This window comes from Echinops telfairi, unplaced genomic scaffold (assembly GCF_000313985.2).
Source record: "Echinops telfairi isolate 266 unplaced genomic scaffold, ASM31398v2 ScPeMD7_70;HRSCAF=299, whole genome shotgun sequence".
In the NCBI taxonomy this organism is placed as follows: domain Eukaryota; kingdom Metazoa; phylum Chordata; class Mammalia; order Afrosoricida; family Tenrecidae; genus Echinops; species Echinops telfairi.
The window spans coordinates 26,793,112-26,820,595 of record NW_022103968.1 but is presented as its reverse complement, the minus strand read 5'-3'; the positions used below and the strand labels follow the sequence as shown (position 1 = coordinate 26,820,595).

At 41.1% G+C, this 27,484-nt stretch overlaps 1 protein-coding gene and 1 non-coding gene across 2 annotated transcripts in view; both read right to left on the bottom strand.

Moving 5' to 3' along the window:
• The window catches only part of ARMH3 (armadillo like helical domain containing 3), a 228,233-nt gene that overhangs the window by 142,615 nt on the left and 58,134 nt on the right, over positions 1 to 27,484 (bottom strand). Inside the window, exons 16-20 of the mRNA XM_004700968.2 lie at positions 24,660 to 24,718; positions 21,951 to 22,016; positions 20,969 to 21,038; positions 19,842 to 19,902; positions 2,778 to 2,866 (exon numbers count right to left, since the gene is read on the bottom strand). Of these exons, the coding sequence (XP_004701025.1) occupies positions 2,778 to 2,866; positions 19,842 to 19,902; positions 20,969 to 21,038; positions 21,951 to 22,016; positions 24,660 to 24,718 (345 nt within the window). The remainder of the gene's footprint in view (positions 1 to 2,777; positions 2,867 to 19,841; positions 19,903 to 20,968; positions 21,039 to 21,950; positions 22,017 to 24,659; positions 24,719 to 27,484) is intronic.
• LOC115870070 lies at positions 6,851 to 6,957 on the bottom strand. Its single transcript, XR_004046532.1, has one exon. It is a non-coding gene; the product is annotated as a U6 spliceosomal RNA (small nuclear RNA).

Sequence of the window (27,484 nt, the reverse complement as noted above, 5' to 3'; positions counted from 1 at the left end):
GAGGGGAGGGGAAGAGGGAACCAATCGCATTGCAAGCAATAAATTAAGATATGAAAATAATAATTTATAATTTATCAAAGGGTCAGTCAGTAGGGTTTGGAGAAGGGGGGGAGGGAAAAAAGAGGAGCTGATACCAAGGACTCAAACAGAATGTAAATATTTAGAAAATGATGGTGGCAACATATGTATAAAAATGCTTGATACAATTGATGTATGGATTATTATAAGAGCCCCCAATAAAATGATCCTTAGAAAAAAGAAAAAAAGAAAGAAGAGTCTCAGAAACCCACGGAGACAGTTAGCTCTGCCTTGTCCTATACGGCCACTAGGAGGCAGGGTAGACTTGATGGCAGTGAATAGAGATGTAAGCCAACTGTGCCAAGATCCAGACTTCATCATTTCTGTGTTTGTTTTTCCTTAACTCTGGGCTTCTAAAGCATAGCAATCACTTACGTTTCCATGGACAACAGTAGTCCTTTATATTAAAAAACTTCTAAGGAAACTTGGTGGAATGGTGATCAAGCTTTCAACTACCAACTAAAAGGTCGCCCATTCAATTCGGCTAGCTACTGGGACAAAGATGTGGCAATGTATTTCTGTAAAGCTTACCATCTTATAAGATAACACCAAACACCTTGAGGAAATACGTCGCCAAGCATGGGAATCAGGATCATAGTCTCAGGGGCACCCAGCTCAGCTGGGGTAACACAGCTCACGGAGATAATATTCCACATCCCACTTTGGTGAGTAGGGACTCGGGTCTTAAAAGCACATGAGCAGTCATCTAGGGTCCACTATTTGTCTCTCCCTATCCAGTACAAAGATGAATGATAAAAATTGGAAGACATGGAAACATGGAGTCCACTGAACTAATAGACCACACAGACATCAGCCTCCACACCCTGAAACCAGAAGAACTAGATGGTGCCCAGCTACCATTACCAACTGCTGAAATGGCTCACATCAGAAGGTCCAGGACAGAGTAGGAAGAAAATAATGGAACAAAACTCAAAATCTTAAGAGGTCAGGCTTATTGGCAGAAGCATCAAAACTAGGCCCCTTAAGATCTGGAACTGACAAATGTTTTGAGAATGATGAGGGCAACGAATGTACAAATATGCTTTACACAATTCATGTATGTATGGATTGTTATAAGAGTTGTATGAACCCCCAATAAAATGATTTATAAATTTAAAAAAAAATCTGGAACTGAATTCATTCTCCTGTTAAGAATAATCAATCATTTAAGATTTTTAAAAGGCAGCATTACTGAAGGACTAAGTACAGAGAGTTAGGCAAGGAGGAGGAATAGAAACATGAGGAAGTGGAAAAACTGAAGGTACACTGATGGACTAAAGGGCCAAGTTGAAACAAAATGAGTATAAACGATCGAATGAAAACTGTTAATCTGCTTTGTAAACCTTTACCTAATACATAATAAAAAAGTTTTTTAAAAGAAAAATATTACAACCTCGGAAGCCCTGTGAGGCAGTTCTACTCTGCCCTATAGGGTTACTAAAAGTCAGAATCACGTTTGTTTGTTTTAAACTTTGGGTTTTCAGTAACTTCTAACTTTTGTCATTTTAATCTCTTTCAATCTCTCCTCGGTTCTTCTGACATCCCTCAATCTCAAACTCTAACACAAGCACAAAACTGACCTTTCTCTCTTAAAAATAGCAAAACCCGATGACTGCCACTTAGTGTTATTTTCCTACTCCCCATTCACCACCATAGGCACTAACTGCACAGAACTTGCTAATCCATTAATTAAAGATCTCTGCCTCCCATTATGGAGGACTAAATTTAGAAAGCTAAATTGGGCTGGGAGGGAGCCATGTGTCACAACAAGTAAGATGAATTCCATGGACTGGGCTGGGGCGCTGGCTGTTTCTTCTGAAGACTCCGGCACAGCACACCCTCCTGTGCTGACAAGACAGAGCAGTGCTCCCATGGCTGCGGCAACCACTTATCACGATCATCTTCTGGAGAGAACTTTATTGTACCATCTGGTCACAAACGCCACAGGGCCCGTCAGCAAGTGCCTGCTCCTCAGGAAGCATGTCTCCTCTGCTTTGCTGCAACCTCCAATTTAGTCACACAAAAGAAAGGGGTGGCAAGCCAGCATTAATTGAACCCTTCGAGAAGAGTCACTTCCCGCCTGCAGGGGTGGCAGTGACTTAACAGGGCTATCAAATGGATAAGCCACCAAAAGTAAACACTGTAATTTGCTGGTTTTGTCTCTGGCACAGGGGGGAGTGGCACAATTGACACTGTCTGTAAACAGTAATAATGCCAGATGTAACACAAAGAACAGGATTCCCCCCATCTCCCCACTCCCCAGGCCACCCCCTCGCCTATGACATTCCTTCTGAGATTACTCATCTTGAGGAAACATGCAGAAGCTTCCCTATAGTTCATATGCTGCTCCGAATGGAACAGAGGGAGAATCCAGGTTTGTGCCGACTCCTATCTCACGCTCCCCTCAAGGGAACTCAAGAAGGATTCATTTTCATCTGGCTGACAAAAAAACAGAGGAGGAGAAGGAAGAGGAAGGAAAGTATGGAATAGCTAAGTGACATACTCAACTGTGAATTCGAAAATGGCTGAAACGTTAAATTTCATAAAGAAGTTTATATGAAGAAATATTCCAATCAAGATATATATTTTTGTTTATTTTACGTTGATATATATATATATATATTTAATGTGCTCAGCCCAGATCTGGGGGGTTCATAAACGGTCTAGGCAGAGGAAATGAGTTCAAGAGAGGAAGTTACCTGACCAGAGTTCCCGCCAGGTGTAATGCAGGCGCACTCTACACTTCTTCTGGTAGCAAAGCAGTTTCTGTACCACCTGAATGCAGCGTCTACAAGAGAGAAAGATGGGAACTGGGGTGAGTCTAAGAATACGGTACAAACTCACCAAAGAGAACTTTCTTTAGTGAGGCAGCTTTGCTAAGTCCCTAACACCCTGGACATGAATACAGGCACGTGGAAGTGTACATCTGCATCTCTTGTGATGGCTACATCTGCAAACAGCTTACGCCTTCCCCGGGTCCCTGAGAAAAAGGGGCTGGAACCTTTTACAGGTCATCTGCCAATTTGGTGCCACTGATATCCGTCCCTTGAATAACTTTCTCAGGAAGAAGAATGTGACATCCATGGGATGCAAAAACACAATGGCAAATCTAACGCATCTAGATCTATTTAAATTTTAAACACATTTTAATTTAATGTAGTTAGCTTATATTTTCTTTAAATTATAATTTACTTCATAAAAGGTAAAAACTTTTGTTCACCAAAAGGCTTTACCAAAACAGTGAAAACACAAGCTACCACCTGGAAGAATGTATTTGGAAACCAAATTCTGACAAGAATCTTATAATCAAAATATGTATAAAACTCCAACATCAGCAGAAAGGCAGATGATGGGCAAAGCATGTGACGAGACTCTTTGCCAAAGGGGGCATTCCAATAGCCACCAAGCTCATGAAAAGACAGCATCACTAGTCATCAGAGATCCAAATCTAAACCACACTGAGATACCACGGCAGTCCCACTAGAACTGGCTAAAGGGCCCTGGGGCACTGTGGGTGAGGGATGAGGCTGCCAAGTCCAAGGACGGCAGGTCATCAAACCCACTAGCTGATCTGGAGCAGACAGAGAAGGCTATCTGCTTACATAAAAAGGTGCAGGCTCAGAAACCCTGAGCCAAAATCAAGTTGACTGCAGGGGGTTTGAATAACTGAACATTTTTTTAAGCAGAAAAAACAAATGCCAAAAAAAGGGGAAAAAAAGAAAAAACAAATGCCAGCGAGGATATGGAGAAATGGGAACCCTTACACACTGCTGATGGGAACACAAAATGGTACAGCCATTGAGGAAAACAGTGTCGTGGTTCCTGAAAGAGCTGAAAGCAGAACTCCCACCGGACCTAGCAGTTCCACTCCCAGGGATATAGCTGAAGGACCTGAAAGCTGAAACTCAGACACATGAGCACACCAACATCCACCACGGCACTATTCACAATCATCCAAAGGCAGGAACAAACTAAGAGTCCATCAACAGAGGAATGGATAAACAAATTTTGGTACACATATACAATGGAGTATTACTGAGCTAGGAAGTAAAAACAAAGACGTAACACATGCTACAGGGTAGGAAAATAAGTAAAATAAGTCTATCACCAAAGGACAATCTTATCTAAGATCACTTAAATAAAAAGTCAAGACTAGGCAAATGTATAGAGAACAAAGTTTCCTAGTGGCTACAAGAGGTGTGAAAGAGGGAAAATGAAGGCATTAACAGTAAGAGGAAAAACTGAATTATGGGACAGGGTTGCACAGCTAATTATTCTGTTGTCACACCAATAAAAGTTGACTTGGCAAAAGTTGTGTGATATATATTTACAACAACAAAGTAGCCACTGAGGCTGCTTATGGACAACCAAACACTCCATGGAATCTGACTCCTGGGTGTGGAGGTTAAGGGTCCTGGTTTCACAGGGACATCACAATTAATAGGCTTAAATAACCTGTTTAGTGCTTCTGCTCGACAACCTAGTTCCTTGTGTAGTGCCTAGGGTCTTAAAAGCTTGCAAGCGGCCACCAAGGCATAACAATTAAGTCTCTATTTGCTCGGAGCAACATGAAGAAGGAGAGTCAGGAATAGAGAAAGAATATGAAATATGAAAATATAAAATTATTCCCATAAATAACTGCCTCCTTTTGCCACGAGACCACAATAACTGGATGGTGCCTGGCAACGATTACATTTTGAGCAAAGGTACTAGAGCAGAATCCTGATCAAGCGAAGGTAGAACAGAGTTTCCAGTAATTCCTATGGAATCCACACTTTCTGGAACCACGAAGGCTATTGAACTCCTGAAACTATTGCTCTGAGATAATCTTTAAATGTTAAACCAAAAATATCCTGGTAAGTCTTCTTAAGAACAAATAGTTTGACTTAACTAATAAAAATTGTCTGCCTTGAGCATTCAGCTCTTTTAAAGACTATCTAAATAGGATCAAATTGACAACAACTAGAAAGATTAGATAGGAACTACCTTAGGGAGTCATGAATTTATGTTATGAGAGGAACAATTCAGAAGAAAACGAGGGTAAAACAGCTGCACTACTTGAAGAACATAATACTGCCACTGCATGCAGTAGCTGATGCACTGGCGTCTGCTTTGCTATGTACAAAGGGGCTCCCATGGCAATGAGTTAGGCTTTGGGCTGCTAACTTCAAGATACACAGTTCACACCCACCAGCCATTCCTCAGGAAAAAGATGAGGCTGTCCGTTTTCATAAAGATTTATAGTCTTGGAGACCTTATATGAGGGGGTACACACCCACACACATACACCCCCCCAAAAAAAACACCAAAATTTTTCAAAGCTATGTATTTTAATTGTTTTACAAAACAACTTTATCATTTTCAAAGTACTCTCCATCACACTTAATATTTGTCAAATCTGAGATTCCATTCTTGAAAACATTTTTCAAACTCATCTGTGTGGATGGCTGACAGCACCGCCCACATTTTTTCTTCACCTCTTTTATGTCATCAAATCAGTCCTTTCAGGTCCCTCTTCATTTGCAGAAACAAAAAGAAGTCACACAGAGTGAGGTCAGGTCAGTAAGGTCCATAGGGCGAGAGGCATGCTGTTTCTTGCCAAAAACTGGTGCACTGAGAAGGCTGCATAAATAAGCAGGTGCATTGTCCTGGTGGCAAAACCAGTCCCGACTGCCAAGAATCAGGCCTTTTTTGTCGCACACTGTTACACAATCTTTTCAAAACCTCTACATAGAAAGCTTGATTAACAGCCTGACCTGGAGGAATTAATTCCAAATGCACTGAGTCAACATTTTCATGCATTCAGGAAGTTGACTGATGTCCAGAACAAGGTTTGCTATCAATCTACATTTCACCTTGTTTGAAATGAGAAAACCACTCTTACACTTGAGATTTTCCCATACCCATAATGTTGTCCTTGTAAATTGTGTTCAACATTATAACAGTTTCTGTGGCATTTTTTCCAGGCAGAAAACAAAATTTCACAACCGCACATTGTTCTCTTAAATCAGCCATGATAAAAACGAGGTTGGAGCAAAATTGCTTTTACAAAAAAACTCACTGTGACCAGAAAGAACCTTCCCATGCGATGCGACTGGGTGCACTAATTCGGAGTAAGTTGGCTGATGCTGGCCTAGTTGGAAAATGCGGACAGGAAAGCTCCGCCCAGTAGAGCTTTTTCCCATTTTAGTTGTTGGTACATCCTCGCATAAGGTCACTATGAATCGAAATCAACTCAATGGCCCTGGGTTTGCTTTTTGCTACGAATAAGAGGGGGCTTTAAAAAGTTTATGGAAAAATGAAATTAAAAGATAATGGAATTTTCCCACAAATTTTTGGAGGCTCCCTTGTATATTCTCAACACAAAATACTTTTGAAAATTTCCTTAGTTGTACTAACTACATTTTAAGTATTCAATAACACATGCAGATAATGACTTCTCAATGGCACAGACATAGAACTTTACCACCATTGCAAAAACCTCCCTGCCCTCCAGTCTATCCCAACTCACAGCGGCCCTATCGGACAGGGTAGAACTGCTGCTGTAGGTTTCTGAGACGGTCACTCTTTATAGAAGTAAGAGCCTCATCTCTCTCTCTTTTTTTAAAATCATTTTATTGGAGGCTCATACAACTCTTATCATAATCCATACACACATCAGTTGTATAAAGTGCATTTGTACATTCGTTACCCTTATCATTCTCAAAGAGAGTCTCACCTTTCTTCTGTAGATTTATTCACATCCTAACAACATGTAAGTTTTTGTTTTTTTTTAAATATGGAACGCTTCACGAATTTGTGTGTCATCCTTGCGCAGGGGCCATGCTAATCTTCTCTGTATCATTCCAATTTTAGTATATGTGCTGCCGAAGCGAGCACAACATGTAAGTTTTTGAGAATATTTCCAAATAAGCAGTTAACAGATTGAGGTGAAATTTGAAAAATTATAAACATAAAAACATTTCTTTCATCTCTCACTGGTTTGAAATTTTAAAGAGCCATGGCTGAAATTACAAAATTAAATATTGATAACACAGCAAACAAAAGAAATTATTTTGTTTTGGTTTTAGGAAATTATATTTATTTCAAATGACACAAAAGAGTTACCATACTTAACATACAAAAATGTCTACAAATTGACAAGGCAAACCGTGTAAGAAGGATGGAAGAAAAAAATGGTCAATAGATTTTTACCTCCAAAAACCCTGTCATGAAGTTGATTCTAACCCTATATAGGGTTTCCAAGACTACATCTTGACAGAAATAAACTTCATCTTTCTTCCTCTGAGTGGCTGGTGGATTTAAATTGAGGTTGGCTGCCCAACTGCCTAACCCACAGAATCAGTGACTCCTCATTTTAAAGAATTCAGCACTCTCCTACATTGCTGGTAGAAATATGAAATGGTTTAGCCACTTTGGAAAATAAGTTGTCACGTTCTCAAAATGTTAAATACAGTTGCCCAGCGTTTCTACTGCTAAGTATATAACCAAGAGAAATAAAAACATGTGTCCACCAAAAGTAAGTTCGTTTTCTGGGGTGGTTTCCCTGGGGCTTGCTTGTCAATGCTGCGAGACTTTTGTCATGAGGTAGTACAGCTTCAGAGAGTACATGCCATCCCTGGAAAGGGTGCAAGCCCGCATTGCCAGGACCGTGGAAAGTTCATGACTGAAAAGGGCCATTTCAGGGAGCACGGAAAAACACATGGAAGGAATACCGGAACAGAATGGAGGAACCAGCACTCAGAGCCAAGAGCAGGAAATCCCGAGAGCGCGGACACCTGAACAAGAGAAAAGTGAAGGGACAGCGGCCTGCCTGCAGCGGTGGCCCTGGTTGAGAGCATTGGCTGATCTTTTTGACTGCGTTTAGGCATACCTGTGATATGTTGTGTCTCTCTCTCTCTTTTTTTTTTTTTTGGATATGTTGTGTCTCTTGCGCCTAGTCTGTGCACCCAGTTGGACCTCCCCTAGGCCCTAGGTGACTTGGATCTGAGCATGCTCAGTTCTGGATTTTCCCATAAGTGTCTAAGTGTGCCTGATTTTTTCCCAACCCCTTTATTGTGGCATGGACAGCTAATTTTCATTTTGCGTAGGCATTAGAGGGAGAAAACCCCCTTTGTCTCTATCTATCTACCTTTCATTAATATGCACACAGATGTTCACAGTAGCATAAAAAGCAAAAAGTGGAAACAACTCAAATGTCCACCAAATCATGAATGGACAAATAAAATGTGGTACTAACATAAATTAGAGTATTTATCACTATAAAAAGAAATTAATCCTAAAACACATAGATGAGTTTTTTACACATGCTGAAACATAGATGACTATTGAAACCATTGTGTTAAGTCAGAGATGCCAATCACAAAAGGCCACCTAGTGTATTATCCCACTTATATAAAATATCAAGAACAGGAATACCTATAAAAACAAAGTATATTTATGGCTGCTTAGAGTTGTCTAGGTTAGGGGGACAGGGCTGTTAGCAGAGAGGTGAGGATTGACTGCTAGTAGGTTTCTTTATGGGGAGATAAACATGCGCTAGAATTAGGGAAGATGGTTGCACACCCCTATGAGTGTACTAAAAAATTTTATTTTACATGTTAAATGGGTGAATTGTATAACATATGAGATATATCTCAATAAAGTTGTACGAAAAAACTTTGTAACTTGGGTTTTCAAATTGTCAGAAAATCCTAAGTTACTGTTCTCAGAGCAATGTTAGCTTAATACATTCTACAGCCAGGTACACTTGGATTCTTGATTAAACCATTAAATGTCCACTTTAACATGAAGCCTCTATAAAGTGGATAAATTGGCATTCCTCAATTGAGGGCATTAGCTTTTACATTTCCTGTTTCATTTTAAATTTGCAAACTAAATTTTCAATTAAGTAGGGCCTCAGTCTTTAGAATTGCTAGTGATTGGAGGTTTCTAAATTGCCTAAAATGCAAGGTCTTAACTAAGTCCAGGTTCTGAGCCTCCTTTTGTCATATCCTCACTGCCTTGCAACTACTTAAATTAGGAAAGTAAGGGAAGGGTGTAGCAGTCAGAGCAACTGGGTCGGCCTGTGTGCCCACTGGAACTCAAGGTTCATGTCCAGGAAAAATTGTCAGACTTACCTTTTCCATTTATTTATTAATTCACTCATTCATTCAATAATTATTGGCCAAATACCAACTAAGCATTTAGTACATGTTATGAGTTGAATTGTGTCCCCCAAAATATGCATTGGAATCCTCAAAGCCCAAACTCCCTGCTGTCAAATCAATTGTGACTCATAGTGACCCTAAAGGGCAGTAGAGAATTGTCCCTTTGGGTTTCCAAAGCTGTGAATCTTTATGAGATTAGAAAGCCTTATCTTGCTCCATGGAGTGCCTGGTGAGTTTGAATTTCTGACCTTGCTGTTAGCAAGCCCAATGCATAATCCACTACACCACTGCCATCCAGGTTCCTTTTGGAATCAATAGATAGTGCCTAAATAGATAGTGTCATTAGAGAATCCAGTTTCTTTGTTATGCTAATGAACCCATTCCTATAGAAAATTCCCTCCAAAAATGTCCTCAATACCATTGGGTCAACTCTGACTTCAGAGCGACCCTATAGGACCGAGCAGAACTAACTGCCTCTGTGGATTTCCAAGACTCTAACTCTCTGTGGAAGTAGACAGCCTCATTAGTATAGAGTATGCCTTAACTGTTTACTGGTAAATAATTCATGTACCATAAAATCCAATAATTTAAATATCTTCCAAAGACTTGTGCAATTAGACCACTCACTTGGGAGATATAAAAAGGTGAAGCACAGAAGAAGTACAGACGGAGCAACACAGATGCCATGCCACATAAAACTCACCAATGAACTGAGAAACAGAAACTGACAAAATACAGGGACTCTGCTCTAGAGCCAATAGAGAGTCTTCCCCTAGTGCCAGTGCCCTGTGAAATTTTGAGAAAATACATTTCTGTGTATTAACACCACCCACTTGGGGTAGTATTTTTGTTACAGCAGCAGTAGATAACGAAATCTTATTAGTCAGTTGCAAGGTTTCCAGAAAAGTAGACTGAAATTACCTGCTACTCTCTGGCAAATGAAAGAGGCTCCTCCCTTCAAGGAGCAGCAACAGAAAAAAAGAAACTCTTCTTCCACTTAGAAAGTGCTCCCTCTTAAATCTGTTCTGACATGGTAGAATGAGGCAGAAATAGGAGAAAAGACCAATTAAGCCAGGAAAAAGGACATAGCGCAAATTAAAGTGTGGCTTTGCTCCCCCTTGATCTATGTAACTTTGCTGAGCCACTCTAGAGCAGCAACTGGGGGAGATAGTACCCACAACTCCCCCACTACTGCAACCACCCTCTGGTTCCACCCAGTCATCATCATGGAACCATCCACACCCACCACAGCACTGCTCCTAGGTTGTTTCTACTTCTGTGACCACCCAACAAGTAGAATAATTAGCTTTGTGGTGTTGAAAACTTATACTCTCTACCATGCAGAATGAAAAATTTAACGAGAAAGGCCTTATGCACGTAGTGATTTCTTTTTTCAATATGGAACAGTTCCACTTTCTCCTGAAATCTTTCTGTGAGTCTACTGAACTCTGTCCCTTTCTACAAATTTCAGATTATCTGACACAGAGGTCAAGTTGTCCATAGAAAAGTAACTTACAGTATACTATCCCCAGAGACTGTTTCTCTTCACTCCTCAAGCCTGCAGCAATGGTAAGGGTGGCAGTAAGAATAAGGTGACCAGATTTTAACATTGGTAAAGCGGGACAAAAGCAGGACACCATTGATAAAAGTCATATATCCTGGAGAAAGAGTCACACGGCAGCCAAAAACCGTATACCCTAGCTTGTTGTGCAGTCTTTCCAAAAATCGGGACTTTTTAAAAATGCCGTGGGACATGGGAAAAATTGTTAAAAATCAGGACTGTCCCGCCAAAAGCGGGCCGTCTGGTCACCTTAAGTAAGAACGAAGAAGTACCGCCAAGAGTGGAAATTAGTTGGTTGGGTTTTCCTACCTCTTACTGCGCCAGGCAAGGCTTTTCTTTCTTTCTCTTGGATAAGCACCTTCCCCATCACACGACTTTACCTACAGTATTCATACAGAGATCTGAAAATTGCTTCAGTTCTGACCTAGATTCTGGCTTCTAGTATTAAGTCTTTTAACACTCCATATTTCTTCATATTCCAGCAGGAGGATTATAAACTTATCTGAAATGGTACAAATTCATTTTGCTTGCAATTTTGTATGCTGCTGTATGGTGTTGAAAAGCAGTGCATAATGAGAAGGGTGAGCAGCCACTGGGCCTGATGCCCAGCTGAGAGCACATAAGTTCACCTAAAAAGGGCTGCTTGATGCTCCAATACCAAAAAACTGAAAAGGGAGGTGCAAGCATGGGGAGAAAAACCTGGAAATATGCCCAGGGGTAATGAAGAAAGTGAATTCAGCCTGAGGGTGGGACCTGCTGGCCAGCCTCTGCCAGCTTGATGCCTCATTATCTTCTCCATCTTCCTTAACCTCAGGACATTCAATTAGGGAACAGGTGGAAAAGCAAGTGAGAAACCAAGGCAACACAAAACTCTTTGGAAGGTAAAGTTGGGAAGGACAGGAGGAGAATTTTTTTAAACATGTATTGCATGTTCATTGGCCAGAAATGTAGGCAATTTATTGGATACCTGTAAACTCTGTAACACTGAACATAGAATCTTATCACACTATCCCCACCTGCAAATGTTCTTTCTCCATTATCTACTTAATCTCAGGCAATCTTTTTCTCTACTCTTCTAACCATTCTTTCATGCTCTCTACACTCCAGCTCTCCTTCCCCTGAATTACACTCTATTCTCCAGCATGCCACACTTGCAAGCCTCCGAGCCTTTGAACATGTTGGCTTCCCATTCTTCTTCTTTCCCCCATTCTTCTACATGAAAACTCCTACTGTTTTTTCATGACTCGGGTCAAATACCACCTGTGACAGCTTCTGTGAGGCCCCAGTCGGCATTAGTCACTCCTGAACTCCAGTAGCACTCTATAAAAATCTTCCTTTTGTCAATGATCACCGCAGTGGTTAAGAATGAAGCCTCCGGGGTCAAAGAGAATTGAGTTTGAACTTGATTCTGCAGCTTATGAGGTGTGTAACTGTGATAGCCAGCCTCCAGGCTAGACCCCTGCGATCTCCACCTCCTGGTAGTTCCATCCCTTCCTACACTGTACCAGATTTGGTTTCTTTGACCAATAGAATGTAACAAAAGCAATGGTAGGGCCCTTGTGGTTACATTATAAAAGACACTCGTTTCTGCCTTTACCTCTTAAGATTACTGCTTTGGGAGATGTCAGCTGCCATGTTAAGAAACCCTATGGAAAGGCCCATGCAGCAAGGAACTGATGTCTGTCGATAACCAAGTAAATAAGCTTGGAAGCAGATTCACTAAGCCTAGTTAAGCCTCAGATGCCCACAGCCCCAGTTAACATCTTGATTGTAGTCTCATGTGAGACGCTAAAGCTAAAACCATCTAGATAAACTACTCCTGAATTCCTGACCCATAGAAGCTGTGAGATAAAGTGTGTTTTAAACCACAAAGTTTGAGGCTACTTTTTACATAGCAATAAAGAACTAATTCACTTGAGAACGATGGTAATAGTCTAGGAGTTTATCATTTTCCAATAAAGGCTCAGGTCCAGGCAATGGTGCTTACTAACAGAGGCACCCTGGACAAGGTACTTAATTCCAGCATTTCCTTACTGGTAAAATGGGAAAACTGAGACTAGAATAAAATACCAGAAAATAGATAGCATAACCTAGTAAAAGAATAAAAGACAATTAAGCTGGATATCATCAGCCTGTAGTAAAAATAAATTTAATCCTTAAGGGGATGAGCTTTTCTAAAGCAAGAGGAAACTCACCTGATAAAGCAGCTTTTCGTGCCCTCAATTGAAATAAAGATCAGACTTACTTCCAAACATCTAAGAGATATGAAAACATGCAAAGCGGTAAACAAGCAGCCATCTAGCTCAGAAGCAACAAAGCCCACATGGAAGAAGCACACCAGCCTGTGTGATCACGAGGTGTCAAAGGGATCAGGTATCAGGAATCATCAGAACAAAAATTGACATCATTGTGAATGATGGGGAGTGCAGAATGGGGACCTAAGCCCATCTGTAGGCAACTGGACATCCCCTTACAGAAGGGTCAAAGGTGGGGAGGAGACAAGCCAGTCAGGGTGCAGTGTAGCAATGATGAAACAACTTTCCTCTAGTTCTTAAATGCTTCCCCCTACCTCGCCCCACTATCCTGATCCCAATTCTACCTTACAAATCTGGCTAGACCAGAGGATGTACACTGGTACAGATAGGAACTGGAAACACAGGGAATCCAGGACAGATGATCCCTTCAGAACCAATGGTGAGAGTGGCGATACCCGAAGGGTAGAGGGAAGATTGGGTAGAAAGGGGGAACCAATTACAAGGACCTACATATAACCTCCTCCCTGGGGGAAGGACAACAGAAAAGTGGGTGAAGAGAGACATTGGACAGTGTAAGATATGACAAAATAATAATAAGTGATCAATTATCAAGGGTTCATGAGGGAGGGGGGAGCAGGGAGGGGAGAAACTGAGGGCTCAAGTAGATAGCAAATGTTTTGAGAATGATGAGGGCAACAAATGTACAAATGTGCTTGACATAATGGATGTATGTATGGATCGTGACAAGAGTTGTATGAGCCCCCAATAAAATGATTTAAAAAAGAAAGAAAACATGCAAAGTGCAGCCCGCTTCCCTAAAAGTAACATTCCTATCAATATCTCAAGTCTAGAAAACTAAGCCGATACAGTCTAGAGTAGTGGTTCTCAACCTTCATAAGGCTGAGACCCTTTCATACAGTTCCTCATGTTGTAGTTACCCCCAACCATACAATTATCTTCATTGCTACTTCATAACTGTAATTTTGTTACTGTTTTAAATCAGGCAACCCCTGTGAAAGAGTCATGAGACCCCCCCAAAGGGATAGCGACCCACAGGTTGAGAACCACTGGTCTAAAGCCATTGAAAAACCTGGAGACCTCGTCTTATTCAGCATAAATTCTTTTATATCTTCCTAGACCACAAGCCTGACACTGGAATGAAATACATTGAGTTTGCTATGCACCAAACTGCTCTCTTGCCAAAACAAAAATGGAAGAACCAATTCTGTTGTCACACTCAATTTAGAGGGTTTTTAAGAAAAATAGTTCACATGTTTGGGATCACACTAATGCAAGGCAGCTGTTCTTGGGCATTAACACTAAGATGAACACAGGGATGGCAAAGAAAGAATGAAAGCCTAGAGATTTAACCTTTATTAAAATATGATGACTTTCTAAAACCATAAAATTTTTAGAGGAGCAATCAAGGGCAACATGGTCAGGCCTAGTTTCCAACAATGGATTATCTAATATAATAACAAAAGTACAAATAGCAAAACCCAAAATAAATGGGGCCTCTGGGGAAGAAGGTAGATGGTGCCCGGCTATTAAAAGTATTATAGCGTCTGGGATTTTAAAGGCTTGAAGTTAAACGAGTGGCCATCCAGCAGCCCACATGGAAGAAGCACACCGGGCTGTGTGATCATGCGGAGTCATGGGGACCAGGTAACAGGCATCGGAAGACCCATAACAATAAACAAAAACATATTGGTGAGAACGAGGGGAGTTAGAGCTGAGACCCAAAGCCCATCTGTAGACAGTGGAATATTCTCCCACAGAAGGGCCACAGCAATGGATGAGTCAACCAGGGTGCAGTAAAGCATGGATGTAACACACAATACTCCTTTGGTTCCCTGAGGCTTCCTCACCCCCCACTATCATGACTCCAGCACTGCTTCTCAATTCAGATGAGACCAGAGCATGCACACAGGTATAGATAAGAGATGGGAGCTCATGTCACATGGAATCCAGGATCAGGAGTGGGAATACTGACAACAGAAGAGTAGGTGGAAGGTGGGGAGAGGATGAGAGAAAAGGGGAGCCGATCACAATGATCGTCACATAACCATACAACCCCCTCCAGGGGGAAGAACAACAGAAACCATGGGAGAAGGGAGACAGCAGTCGGTATGATAGGAAAAGAATAATAATTTATAATCTATCAAGGGCCATGGGGTGGGAGGAAGAAGAGCTGATACCAAGGGCTCAATAGAAAGTAAATGTCTAGAAAAGAATGATGGCAACATATGTACAAACATGTCTGATGCCATTGATGATTATAATAAGAGTTGAAAAAGCCCCCAATAAAATGATCTTTTAATTAAAAAAAAGAAACAAAAAGTTTTCTTGCATTAAAATTTTTTATCATGAAAAGTGAAAAGACAAGCTATCCACTGGGAGACTATCCTCAGAAACCATATATACAAAAAGAATCTAATAACATGCAAAAAGACATGTAAAACTTTGAAACTTAACACAAAAAACACAATTGCCCCAATCATAAAAAAGGCACAACAACTTGAACAGAATTTGACCAAAGAAGACATCAAATGACCACCAGACACAGGAAAAGATGCTTAGTGTTATTATCTCCCAAAGAGAAGAAAGTCAAAACCACAATGAGATACCAACTCGTTCTCACTCCAAATGAAAATTAACCCAAACTCACTGCTGTCCAGTCACTTCTCACTCAGGGACCCTGCGGGACAGGCAGAACTGTCCCTGTGGGCTTCTGGGACTGTACTTCTGTACAGGAGCAGAAATCCTCATCTTTCTCACGCACAGGTGCTGGTGGGTTCTCACCCACTATGCCGCGAGGGCATTCTAGGATGACTAAAAGAGCCCTGGTGGTGTAGTGAGTTATGTGTTGAGCTGCTGAGCGCAAAGTCGGTAGTTTTAACCCACCAATTCGTCTTTGGAAAAAGGAAGAGGCTTTCTGTCCTGTAAAGAGTTACAGCTTTGGGAACCCAAAAGGCAGTTCTATCCTGTCCTATAGAGTCATTATGAGTTGGTTATGAAATCAACTCAATGGCAGAGAGTTTGGTATTTTTGATTAGGAGGATGGCTAGGATAAAAAACAGAACATAACACATGTTGGTGAGGATGGAGGGAAATTGTAACCCTTATCTATTGCTAGTAGGAGTGCAAAATGCTATAACTGCTGAGGAAAAGGGTGGGAAGACCTCAAAACTGAAAACAGAACTACCCTGTGACCCAGTAATTCCACTCCTCGCTATATACTCCAAAGACCTGAAAGCAGATTCATTGAAGCACTATTCATAATCGCCAAAAGATGAATGCACCCTAGATGTCCATCAGATAAACAAATGTGGTTCATATATACAATGAAAAAGTCGTCCGCCAGTAGGAGAAATGAAGTCTTCAAAAATGGTACAGTACAGATACAGTTTGAAGACACTGATGACTGAAATAGGCCAATCACAAAGGACAAATATTGTATGGCCTCACTCATATAAAAAGACAAAATGTAAATATACAGAGAACAATGTTTCTTAGTGATTACCAGGGCTAAGAGCGAAAGAGGATGACAATGATGGAAGAATCACAGTAAGGGTAAGGTAAGGTTGTACAGCTGATTATTATAACCACTGTCAATAGACTGCACACCTGTAAAGAGTCAAATTGGTAAAAGTTGTGTGATATATTTACAATGACTACAAAAAAAAAAAAAAGAGTGGCTGCTGAAGTTGCTTATGTATACCAAATACCATATAAGACTGGGTTCCTTGGTTTGGAAGTTCAGGGACAGGGTCTCATAAAACAACCCAATAAATTGGCCTAACAACATTTTTAGTGTTTATGTTCTACCTAATTCATTGTATAGTGCAGGCGTCCTCAAACTACAGCCCGCAGGCCACATGCAGCCCACCGAGGACATTTATTTGGCTCGCTGGGTGTTTTTGCCCCGTTTGTTTTTTTACTTCAAAATAAGATATGTGCAGTGTGCATAGGAATTTGTTCATAGTATTTTTATAAACTATAGTCCAGCCCTCCAATGGGTCTGAGGGACAGTGAACTGGCCCCCTGTTTAAAAAGTTTGAGGACCCCTGGTATAGTGCCTTGGTTATAGGTGACCATCCAAAGCATAACAATTGGTCACTAATCACTTGGAACCACAGAGGAAGGAGGAGAGTCAAGAATATGGAATGTGTAGCAGGCAGTACAATCAGAGCTGGAGATGAAGGGCAGGCAACTTTTGTGCTTGTCTTGTCTCACTGATACACTCTTTTTTCCATTTTCTATCCTCAGTTCGACCCTTCCAAAGACAATGGTGCATTAACTGACTTGAAAGACTTTCCACTATTTTGTACTCATCTCAATTCATCACTTCTCCATGACTATTAAAAACTGGAGGGGGAGGGAGAAACTGTGGTATACACAAGCCAAAAAAAAAAAAAAGAATATGGATTATGTACCTAATAGCCTCCATGAATAACTGTCTCCGAGCCATGAGGCCAGAAGAACTGAACATTTTGATTGCCACAGAATCCTAATCAAAATGCAGGGCAAGGGCGGGGGATGCAGAACAGAATTTCACATTTTCACGGACTCTAGATTTTCTGGAGCCAAGGAGGGCAAATCAACTCCTGAAACTACTGTCCTAATATCATCTTTAAACTTTAACCAAAAATATCTTATGTCTTTTAAAAACCAAATAATAATTTAGCTTAACTAGTAAGAAAGAGTTGTCTTGAACATTATGCCTATTTAAGGACTATTTATATTGGATCGAATTAACAACATCAAGGGTTGTTACTGCTGATGTCAGATGGATCTTGGCTGGAAGAAGAGAATACCCAAAAGATTTACTTGTGTTTCACTGACTACGCAAAGACATTCAACAGTGTGAATCTTAACTGTAGGAAACTAACACTGAGGGAAATATGATGAGGACTATATCCCTAACTCAGAGACTCTGAAAAGCTAGTATTCAACAGGTAGGAGAGCCTCCACTTTGGTAAGTTAGAGATAGAGTCAAAGTACATTATCCTGCTTTAAAATTTCATTCCTACAGAGTTTGCCCTTACCAGCTATGCTGCCTTAAAGTGAACACATGGCTAATTGCTATGTAGCCTGCAGCTTTAACTATAGAAGCAGACATTCTTTTGCTACCTCCTCTCATAGTCACCCAACTCCCCTCATACCTTCCTCCTAATGCAGGTATTAGGTTTCCTCACCTATGAGCTCAGGGACCTTGATGTAGTCACCACCCACCTTGCGACCCATGTAACTACTGAATATGCATGTCTTAGGTAACCTATAAATGTCCCCAGTAAGTAAAGGCTTGCTCACTTCTCCCAGTTCCACATGGTCCATCAACAGGAGCTGAGGTGAGCATGCTACCATAAATGTGTCTGACTCCTTTATTTCACTCTTGCTCCTATCTTTCTTATCCTCTATGACTTTACTATAATCTCTATATATTATCGCCATACAATTGCACCTACTGGTCCTCCAGTTGGTGGAGGCTGGTTTCCTCTGACACATGACCAATTATTGGTAGCTCTGAGAAGAAAGGAAGTTCCAGAACACTTCACTGTACTGCTGCAGAACTTGTATATACATCAAGAGACGGTTGTACGAACGGAACAAGGGAATGCTACATGCTTTAAAAGCAAGACAGGTGTGTATCAGGGTTGTAATCTCATCATACTTTTTTTCTTCTTAAGCCATTTTATTGGGAGTTAATATCATCATACTTATTCAATCTGCATGCTGAGTAAATAATTAGAGAAACTGGCCTAAAAGAAGAAGAATGTGACAATCAGGATTGGAGAAAGGTTTATTAACAACCTGCGATATGCACATGAAGCAAACGTGCTTGCTGAAAATGAGGACTTGAAGCACTTGCTGATGAAGATCAAGGATTACAACTCAATGTTACGAAAACAAAAATCCTCACAACATCATATCTGGAGAAAAGAGTAAACTTGTCAAGGAGTTTGTTTTATTTGTATCCATAGTCAATGCTCAGAGAAAGCAGCAGTCAAAAGATCTAACAACACACTGCATTGTAAATCTGCTGCACAAGACCTCTTCAAAGTGTTGAAAAGGAAGGAAGTTACTTTGAGGACTAAGGTGCACCCGTGCCAAGCCATGGATCTTCATGCCTCATATGCATATGCATTTGAATCACGGTGCTGGTGAAAATATTCAAAGTAATATGGACTGCTATGTTAGACAGGCTTCTCTAGAGACACAAGACCTTGGCACAATAAACCTACCTATCACAAGTGCTTAAAAAAAAACGAACAAATTTGCCTTGGATGAAGTACTGCCAAAATGCTCTTTAGAGACAAGGCTGGGAGACTTCAACATGGATTTTGGACATGCCAGGAGAGACCAGTCCCTGGAAAAGGACATCATGCTTGGGAAAGTAGAGGGGCAGCCAAAAGAGGAAGGCTCTCGACAAGACGGATTGACACAGTGGCTGCAACAATGGACTCCCACAGAAGAACGAGTGTGAGGCTGGCCCAGGACGAGGGGGCTATTTCCCTCCACTGTTCAGAGGGCTGCTGCTGAGTCAGAACCGACTCGGAGCCGCTAACCCAAAAGTGATACTCAAGGTATCTGCACAACCCAATTGTAATTTGTCATATTCCCCCTTCTGGTGAGAAGGAGAAATTCCAGCCGCACATTGTTTCCTGACACTTCCCCATACACCTAAATGTGTTTTCCTTCAAGTGAAGTAGATAGAGCAATCTGTGACTGTACAATTTCCTGTCACTCAATTCTCAAGAACTGATCTGCTGACATTAAACAAGCCACAGTACTTACACATAGAGATCCATAGGAAACTCCTTCATCATGTGTGTTACAATAAACTCTACCATCAAGTCTGCAAGTGGAAAGGAGAAAAATGACATCAATCAGAATGCCTCTGAGTGGGAAAAAAGACAGTGAATCCACCTTGCACTTAAGCTGAATGAGATCCACTAAGCACCTCTGTCTTCACATGCACTTAAATTTATCTCATACGAGGCACATGATGCAACCCATTCACCACCTGCCACCTGTAAAGTAACAAGAAAATCAGTTCACTCCCCGACTTCCATACCAATGCCTTCACCTGTCAATAAACTTAGCTACAAGGAAGATTTCATTGTACAGTACAGATATTTCACACCATGGCACTCATGCAAAATGCCAGAGGGAAATCACACTCTGAGTACAGAGCTCTGAGGCAAGCAGAGTAGAAATTATGGATCACATCTGTGTAACCAGAGACTCAGCTCTACAGCTGTCAGTCTATCTCATCTCACTATCACACTCGCTTTGACAGATATTGACTGAACTGGTCTGTGGGGTTCTGGGTCAATAGAGGCCGATTATATAGTCTTAATTGCTGTTTCTAAAATCAAGTAAATTTAGGAACCAGGGTGGAATATCTAAGTGAGAAGGAATTAAAAGTTCAGATAACTCCCCTGAGGAAAATGCAGAATTCTGGGCAAACAAAAGTATCCAAGATACAGCCCTCTACCTATCAGCTTTGTCAGCCTCGTCCACGTTTTATTTACTCAGAGGAATTCTGCATTCCTGAACCTTGGACATTGAGTTTCCTGGCCAGCTGAGTCATCAATTTGGGCTAAGAAAAGAAGAATCTGGAATCTTGATCAAATAGGATATTTTCTACAAATATAAACTATGCATCAAGCTTAGTCATAGACATTTGTCTCCTGGGAAAGAGTTTCTTTCCACAACCATGCCATTTTATTGACTACTTGTTCACGGGGGTTGTTTTGCCAAACATAACAATAAAAACACAACTTCTTAGGTCAGAAACAAAACTAATAACTTCTTATCAGAGGAAGAAACACATCAATCAGGATTTATCCTTCATCTTAATCCTGAAAACACTGCAGCTAACTTGGATAAAAATGACAGTTTTGATGATACTCACTCACCCAGTACTGCACACACTAAAGGTCGGCAGGGAAGATTCTTGTCTGCTGCCTTCTTCCTGTGTCTCATCGGCTTCAGACACAAACAAAGAAGAAATGAGTGGACACCTGAACTGCCATACAATAGCTCATCATCATTTCTCTCATGGGAATCCAATCACTCTCAGATAAGTAACAGCTCTGGCAAAGATGCTACCTTTTCTTTCTTTTTTTTAGTGGGTAGGAGCAGGGTGGGACAAGGAGGGCTTGCATTTGATTCTCCCTTATCAAGGGAGGCTATAACAAAATCACCACTCTCAGCAAGACAACAGCCCCAAACTGCTCTAGAGCACACTACAAAAGCAAAGCTGTTGTTCTTATTTTCAATTCATCTAAATAAGTGACATTACTAACTATAAGAGAGGTACAGTGGTATTTTTTTCTTTAGTAATGAAGTAATTTAGAAAAAGAAGAGGAGGGAGAGGCAACAAGTGTGGGAGCAGCAACAGGAAACAAAAGTAATTTCAAACATAAGCTTTTAAAATGTAATTCTTGAACACGCCTCCATGCTTTAGGAAGTTCCCTAAATCTACATGTTCTATTTCTTCCAACTCTCAGATCAATAAAAGCAGTATCTCTTATTAATAAAAAATTTTTTCCCCAAAAATCTTACTACATCTTAAAGACAAAAGGCTTAGGCTCATCTCCTTATTGAAACCTGTGTTTCAAATACATTTCCAATATTACTATCATGACTATCAAGCTGTAGATTGTTCCATCCTCTCTTCAGTAAGAATGAGCTTCCTCATAATAGGCATGAGTTTATTCAGCAGCAAAGCCAAGCCAGAGCCCTCAGTGTAGCTTTTCCACCCACCTTTGTTCTAGCAGAATCAATTCCATCTACCCCTCATCCCCTGCGCGCGCACACGCGCACACACACACACACACACACACACACAATTTCCTCTCCGAATAAAAAAAAAAAAGATGCAAAAGTCACACCTACCATTCTATGTAAGTTTACTCGAAAATTCATGTTGTCATCATGTAAAAATGCATTGGCATACTGATCCTAATAAAAACAAAAGATGTAGAGAAAGATGTGAGAGCTACACTTAAAAAACTCAGTTTGTAAACCACCACGTTTCCTACAAAGACTTGGGCTTTAAAAACAATTTTCAAGGCTCAGTTGGAAAGCTCCTAGGATGTGCCTAGAGCCTTTATGTCAAACTCTCCTTAAGCCATGAGATTTTACTTAGATATAACTTCCCGTGTGTCTAACTGGTCAAAATTCTCTAAGTAAATTACAAATGAAAAAAATTAAGATGCAGGGACTTGAGGCAAATGCTCAGAGGAATGTTTGCCTATTCTTCCTTCCTTCCCATCTGCCCAAGGTGCCAGCTCTGTTTGTGACAGCTTGAAGAGTTTCAAAGTGTCCACAGGATGCATGTGCAGGCTCCACATGAGGCTCTGTGAATAAGAAGAAAGGTCTGCTGGGAATGGGCTCCATACAGCAGGGAAGAAATGCTACGCAGGCTGCATGGCAGCAGGCAAGACCCTGTCGATCCCTAATCCCTGACTTAGCTGAAGACTGATGGAAAATCAAAAACACTCATGTGGATTGGTAATAAACATCCTTGGCCCTTTCCCAACACCTTTTGTGAAGATCTGACATGCCTACAGACTCCAATTACTCGGAACTGTTACAATCTGTGAAAAGCAACTCCTATAAAGATTTTCTTAGAAAGATTTTTGAAAAGCAATTACACCAGGTCCACTGCTAATAAGCAGCTCTTCTAGAACCAGCTGCCCCTCACCTTGTGAAAAGTAGGGCATCTTTTCACAGAGAACATAAAAGGGACAAGACAGAGAGATCTCGGCTTCCAGGTAGACTTCCCTTGCTATTTTTTTCTTGAGAGAGAAAAGAGGCAAGAAAGAAATGGAGAGGAGGAACTGTAGCAATAATGTGGGCCAAAATCTGACTCAAGTTCTGTCATACCTGCTTGCCATCAGGATCCATTCGAATGACACCAACCAAAGGTGCCTTCCTATAAAGCACCCCACCCCCACCACCACAGTTGTTCTTCTACACCAAAATGCAACCCCCCAACTTTAAAAGTTTCTGACTCTCCTCTCTAGTGTACTCTCTGCTCTCCCTAGAGCAGTGGTTCTCAAATTTCCTAATGCCATGACCCTTTCATACAGTTCCTCATGTTGTGGTGACCCTCCAACCATAAAATGATTTTCACTGCTACTTCATAACTGTAATTTTGCTACTGTTATGAACTGGGCGACCCCTGTGAAAGGGGTCACGACCCACCGGTTGAGATCCGCTGCCCTACAGGGTCTCTATGAGTTAGAATCAAGTTGATGGCTGTGGCTTTGGTTTTTCGGTTTTTCCAGTAGGATGCCTGAGGCTCCTTTTTTTCCAATTTGCTAAATGCAAAAGACCCAAAATGAATAACTTCAAAGGGGACAGGATTGCATCTCCCCCAACCAGCCATAAAGAGTATACCGCATATACTTGAGTATAAGCCGACCTGACTATCAGTCGAGGCACCTAATTTTACCACAAAAACTGCTTTTAAAATGTGCTGAACACCAGCCTGTGTGATCATGAGGTGTCATGGGATCAGGTATCAGGTATCTAAGACACAGAATAAAACCATACCCAAGGTGATTGGGGGACATGGAGTGGAGACCCAATGCCCATCTTTAGACAATTGGACATCCCCTCACAGAGGGGTCACATTGAAGAGATGAGCCCGTCAGGGTGCAGTATAGCACAGATGAAACACACAACTCTCCTCTAATTCTTTGGTGCTTCCTTCCCCCCACTATCATGACCTCAATTGTACCTTACAAATCGGATTATGCCAGAACATGCACACTGCTACAGATAAGAGCCCGAAACACAGGGAATCCCGGACAGATAAACCCCTCAGGGCCAACAAGGAGAGTAGAGATACTAGAATGATTAGGGGAAGGGGGGAGGGGGAATCGATCACAAGGATCAACCTAGAACCCACTCCCAGGGGGACGTATAACAGAAAAGTGGGTGAAGGGCGACAGAGGATGATGTAAGATATGGAAAAAATAATCTATAACTTATCAAGGATTCGTGAGGGGGGGGGAAGAAATGAGGAGCTGATATCAGAGACTCAGGTGGGAAGAGAATGCTTTGAAAAAGATGGTGGCGGCATATGTACAAATGTGTTTGACAGATTGGAGGAATGTATGGATTGTGCTAAGAGATGTAAGAGCCCTCAATAAGAGCATTAAACAATATAATAATAAATAAATAAAAACTATATCAAGTGGAAAAAAATAAAGTAAATGTTTAGAAAATGATTATGGCAACATATGTAAAAATATGGTTGATGCAATTGATTTATGAATTGTTATACGAGCTGTAAGAGCCCCCAATAAAATTATTCATAAATAAATAAATAAATAAATAAATTTTAAGGTTGTGCTAAAAAACTCGGCTTATATTCAAGTATCTATGGTAACTATCTTGTTTTAAACTCTGGGGAGTCAGAATTTGCCAGTTTTCAATTGAAGCAGCTGTCATATGACAATTCACTACTAATACAAAGAAGAAAGAATTCCTCTCCCCAGATTTTGGACCCTGAGGTCAAGAGACAAGAACTGGGGCATAATGTCAGGAAAAGATAGCAGTTTATAAGAGATTAGCTAACATCAGAAGACGTACCTCAGCAATACATGTGAGGATAATCAGACAGAGTTTGCCGCTGTGAAGCCGGTGCTCATCTGTAAAAATAAATAAATAGATAAACTCATCTCTATAAATCACCCAGACCATGTTTCTATAGAGAATACAGATGAAAAAGAACATCCCTACTTTTTCTCCCCTCAAAAATCCATGAATGAATACCAAGACACTACGGAAATACTTCTTGCTCCCCATAAAATGTTATTAAGTATCCTGGCAGTAGGATGAATAGCTGACCAGCTTCCTGAAAGCCATCTCATCCTTGAAATGGTTCCTGATATCATGATTCAAATCACTTTCAGACTAACCCTTTTGCTTCTGAATGGTTAGGTCCATTCTCTTTCCCAGCCCTTCCCAAATGTCACCATCTATACCTAAGTACTACAAAGTCTAGGAAGATTTCGTGACTGTTGATAGCAAACCAGCAAGCTGATCAAAGTGAAATGAGAAATCCTAACTGGAGACTAGGGTCCAACTCAGGCTTCTCCCTGTACTGTGCACATTACTTACGGCCTGGAAAGCTATGACCTCTTGATCGTTGTTCTTCTGCCCAAGTTACTCATGCAGCAGTTTGTCAACTGAATATCTGGTGAGTTAGATGCTGAACTGCACAAGGTCAACAGTTCACATCCACCAGCCAGTGAGTGGGAGGAGGTGGAGGCTACCTGCTCCTATGCAGGTCTACAATCTCAAAAACAATGGGAGTCGTGTCTCTAGGAGTCGGAATCAACCCAACAACAGTGCTGTTTTGTTGGTTTTTATGCTAGGTGGTAGAGATGCAGCACTGAACTGAACAGACAAGGTCCTTGGTCTCCCAGAACTCACACTCGTTCTTCAAAAAGGACAGAGGCAGTCCAACTAAAGATCAAGAAAAAGGCCATCTGCTACTGCCAACTGCCCAAACCATCAAAGCTTATTTACTTTGCAGGAACTTTGTGGGTAAGGGGGTGGGAGTGGAGGTAGAGAGCCACCCCAGCATATCCAAAATGGACAAAGGGCTCATGACATTTTAAATTAGATTGGATTTTTGAAAAGCAATTACAAGATCTTTCTAAGATCTAGCTTGCAGGCCAGAAAGCAAATAAATAAAAGTCCTATGAACAGAGTACAGTATAGCAGAGGTTAACCATCGGTACTCACTGGGACATTCACCTGCTTCTTCATCAAAGACTGAATCTATCAACTGAAACTTGACAATTAGAAGGGTCGGGGCATGGGGTGGGGTGAAATACAGTCTAGAAATACATCCTCCTCAGAGAAATGCAGTGCAAAATGAGTAATGAGGCAATAGACTATCGGAATATCCTACCCAGCGTTCCCTAGAGTTTAAATCAGAGCCTCTAGGCAGACAGAAGAACACGGAAATAGCCCTGCCTGGGCAAAATTCGAATCTTCCTCTCCACAGCCACAGAGTTTCTCTGGCACTCACCTTGCTTTCCCCCAAAAGCTGATAAGCAACTCCCATCAAAAAGTCTGCAGCTATCGCTCCATTTTAAGAAACAAAAAATTTCCCTAAGAAAATTGTTTTCAAAAAGGCCTATTTCATGATAAACATGCTTTCAATTCAGAGATGTACCAGAAGACAATGAAAACCTATTTCAATCATACCACCCAGATAGCAGGATTGTTCAGAAAAACTTTAAGCTTGTGCACAAACACACAGGAGCGGATTGTTTAAATTTTTTTGCCTAATGCCTTTCTGAAAGGTAGAGCTCCTTGAAAGTGATACCACCAAAGTCAGACGAGCCCAAGGAAAAAAGGCTCTAAAAGTAAAGCCAAGTCCAGGAAGTGATAAACACAAAATGCTGGAGACCAGACGGGACTGGAGGGATTGGAAAGGGACCCAGAAGAAGCTTCCACAGCATTAATAATGTTCTAGTTTGTGAAGGTGGGTGGTAGGTCCACATATGCTCGTTTTATTATTATACTTTATAACTTATGCTTATTTATCACACTTATTATCAGTTTTATACTATGCATATCTAGTAAATGCATCTTTTTGTAGGTATCAAACGATGGCTATATAATAAAGAAGAAAGAGATAACATCTTGGCAGGGGGTAGAAGTGGGGGGAGCAGAGCCAAGAAAAGTTGCTTTTATTGGCCCTAAAAATATGAGATCCAAGGCATGGAGCAAGGTGGGAGTTTAACAGACAAGTGGAAAACCATGCCACACAGGCAGCATTTCTGAAATTAACTCTTTGTCATTTGTGCCCAACCTTGCTTGATTCTTGCCACTTTTAGGCTGCCTCTTGGCAAAGACCTGCCCCAGCATGAGTTTAGACATACTGTCTTGAGTTCACCCAATCAACCCCCAAATTTTGCCTTCCATTTTATGGATGGTAAAGTGACCAGGATAAAGAGGTTTACATAACTATTAACACTAAAAATGAATTCCAAGGGCCTCAATTCACTGTTGCATCAAGCAAAGCTAAAAGTTCATTTTCTAGGTCACATCTATGCAGTTTCCTCTCCTCTGTGGGTGCTGCAATATTTCTACAGAAGCCAGAGATAACCATTTCCATAGAGGGGAGCGATGGCTTCCGGAAACTCTGATACACAAGAGTCTTGTTATCTCCATGCCTGCTAGCTCTTACTTGTCAAGTCTCAGAGGTTCAGCCATCTCTGAAGCTCTCAATGGACTGTTTTGTTACAAGTTTGTGACTTGGGCTACTTGCATCTATCTCACCTCTGAACAGAGCTGTCTTTCTTGAAATAGCACACTTGAGGGACACAGGTGAAGGTAAAAAAAACATAAGGATGCAAGTTGGAAGTCTCCGTGTGCTATTCCAGGATGTCTTAGTG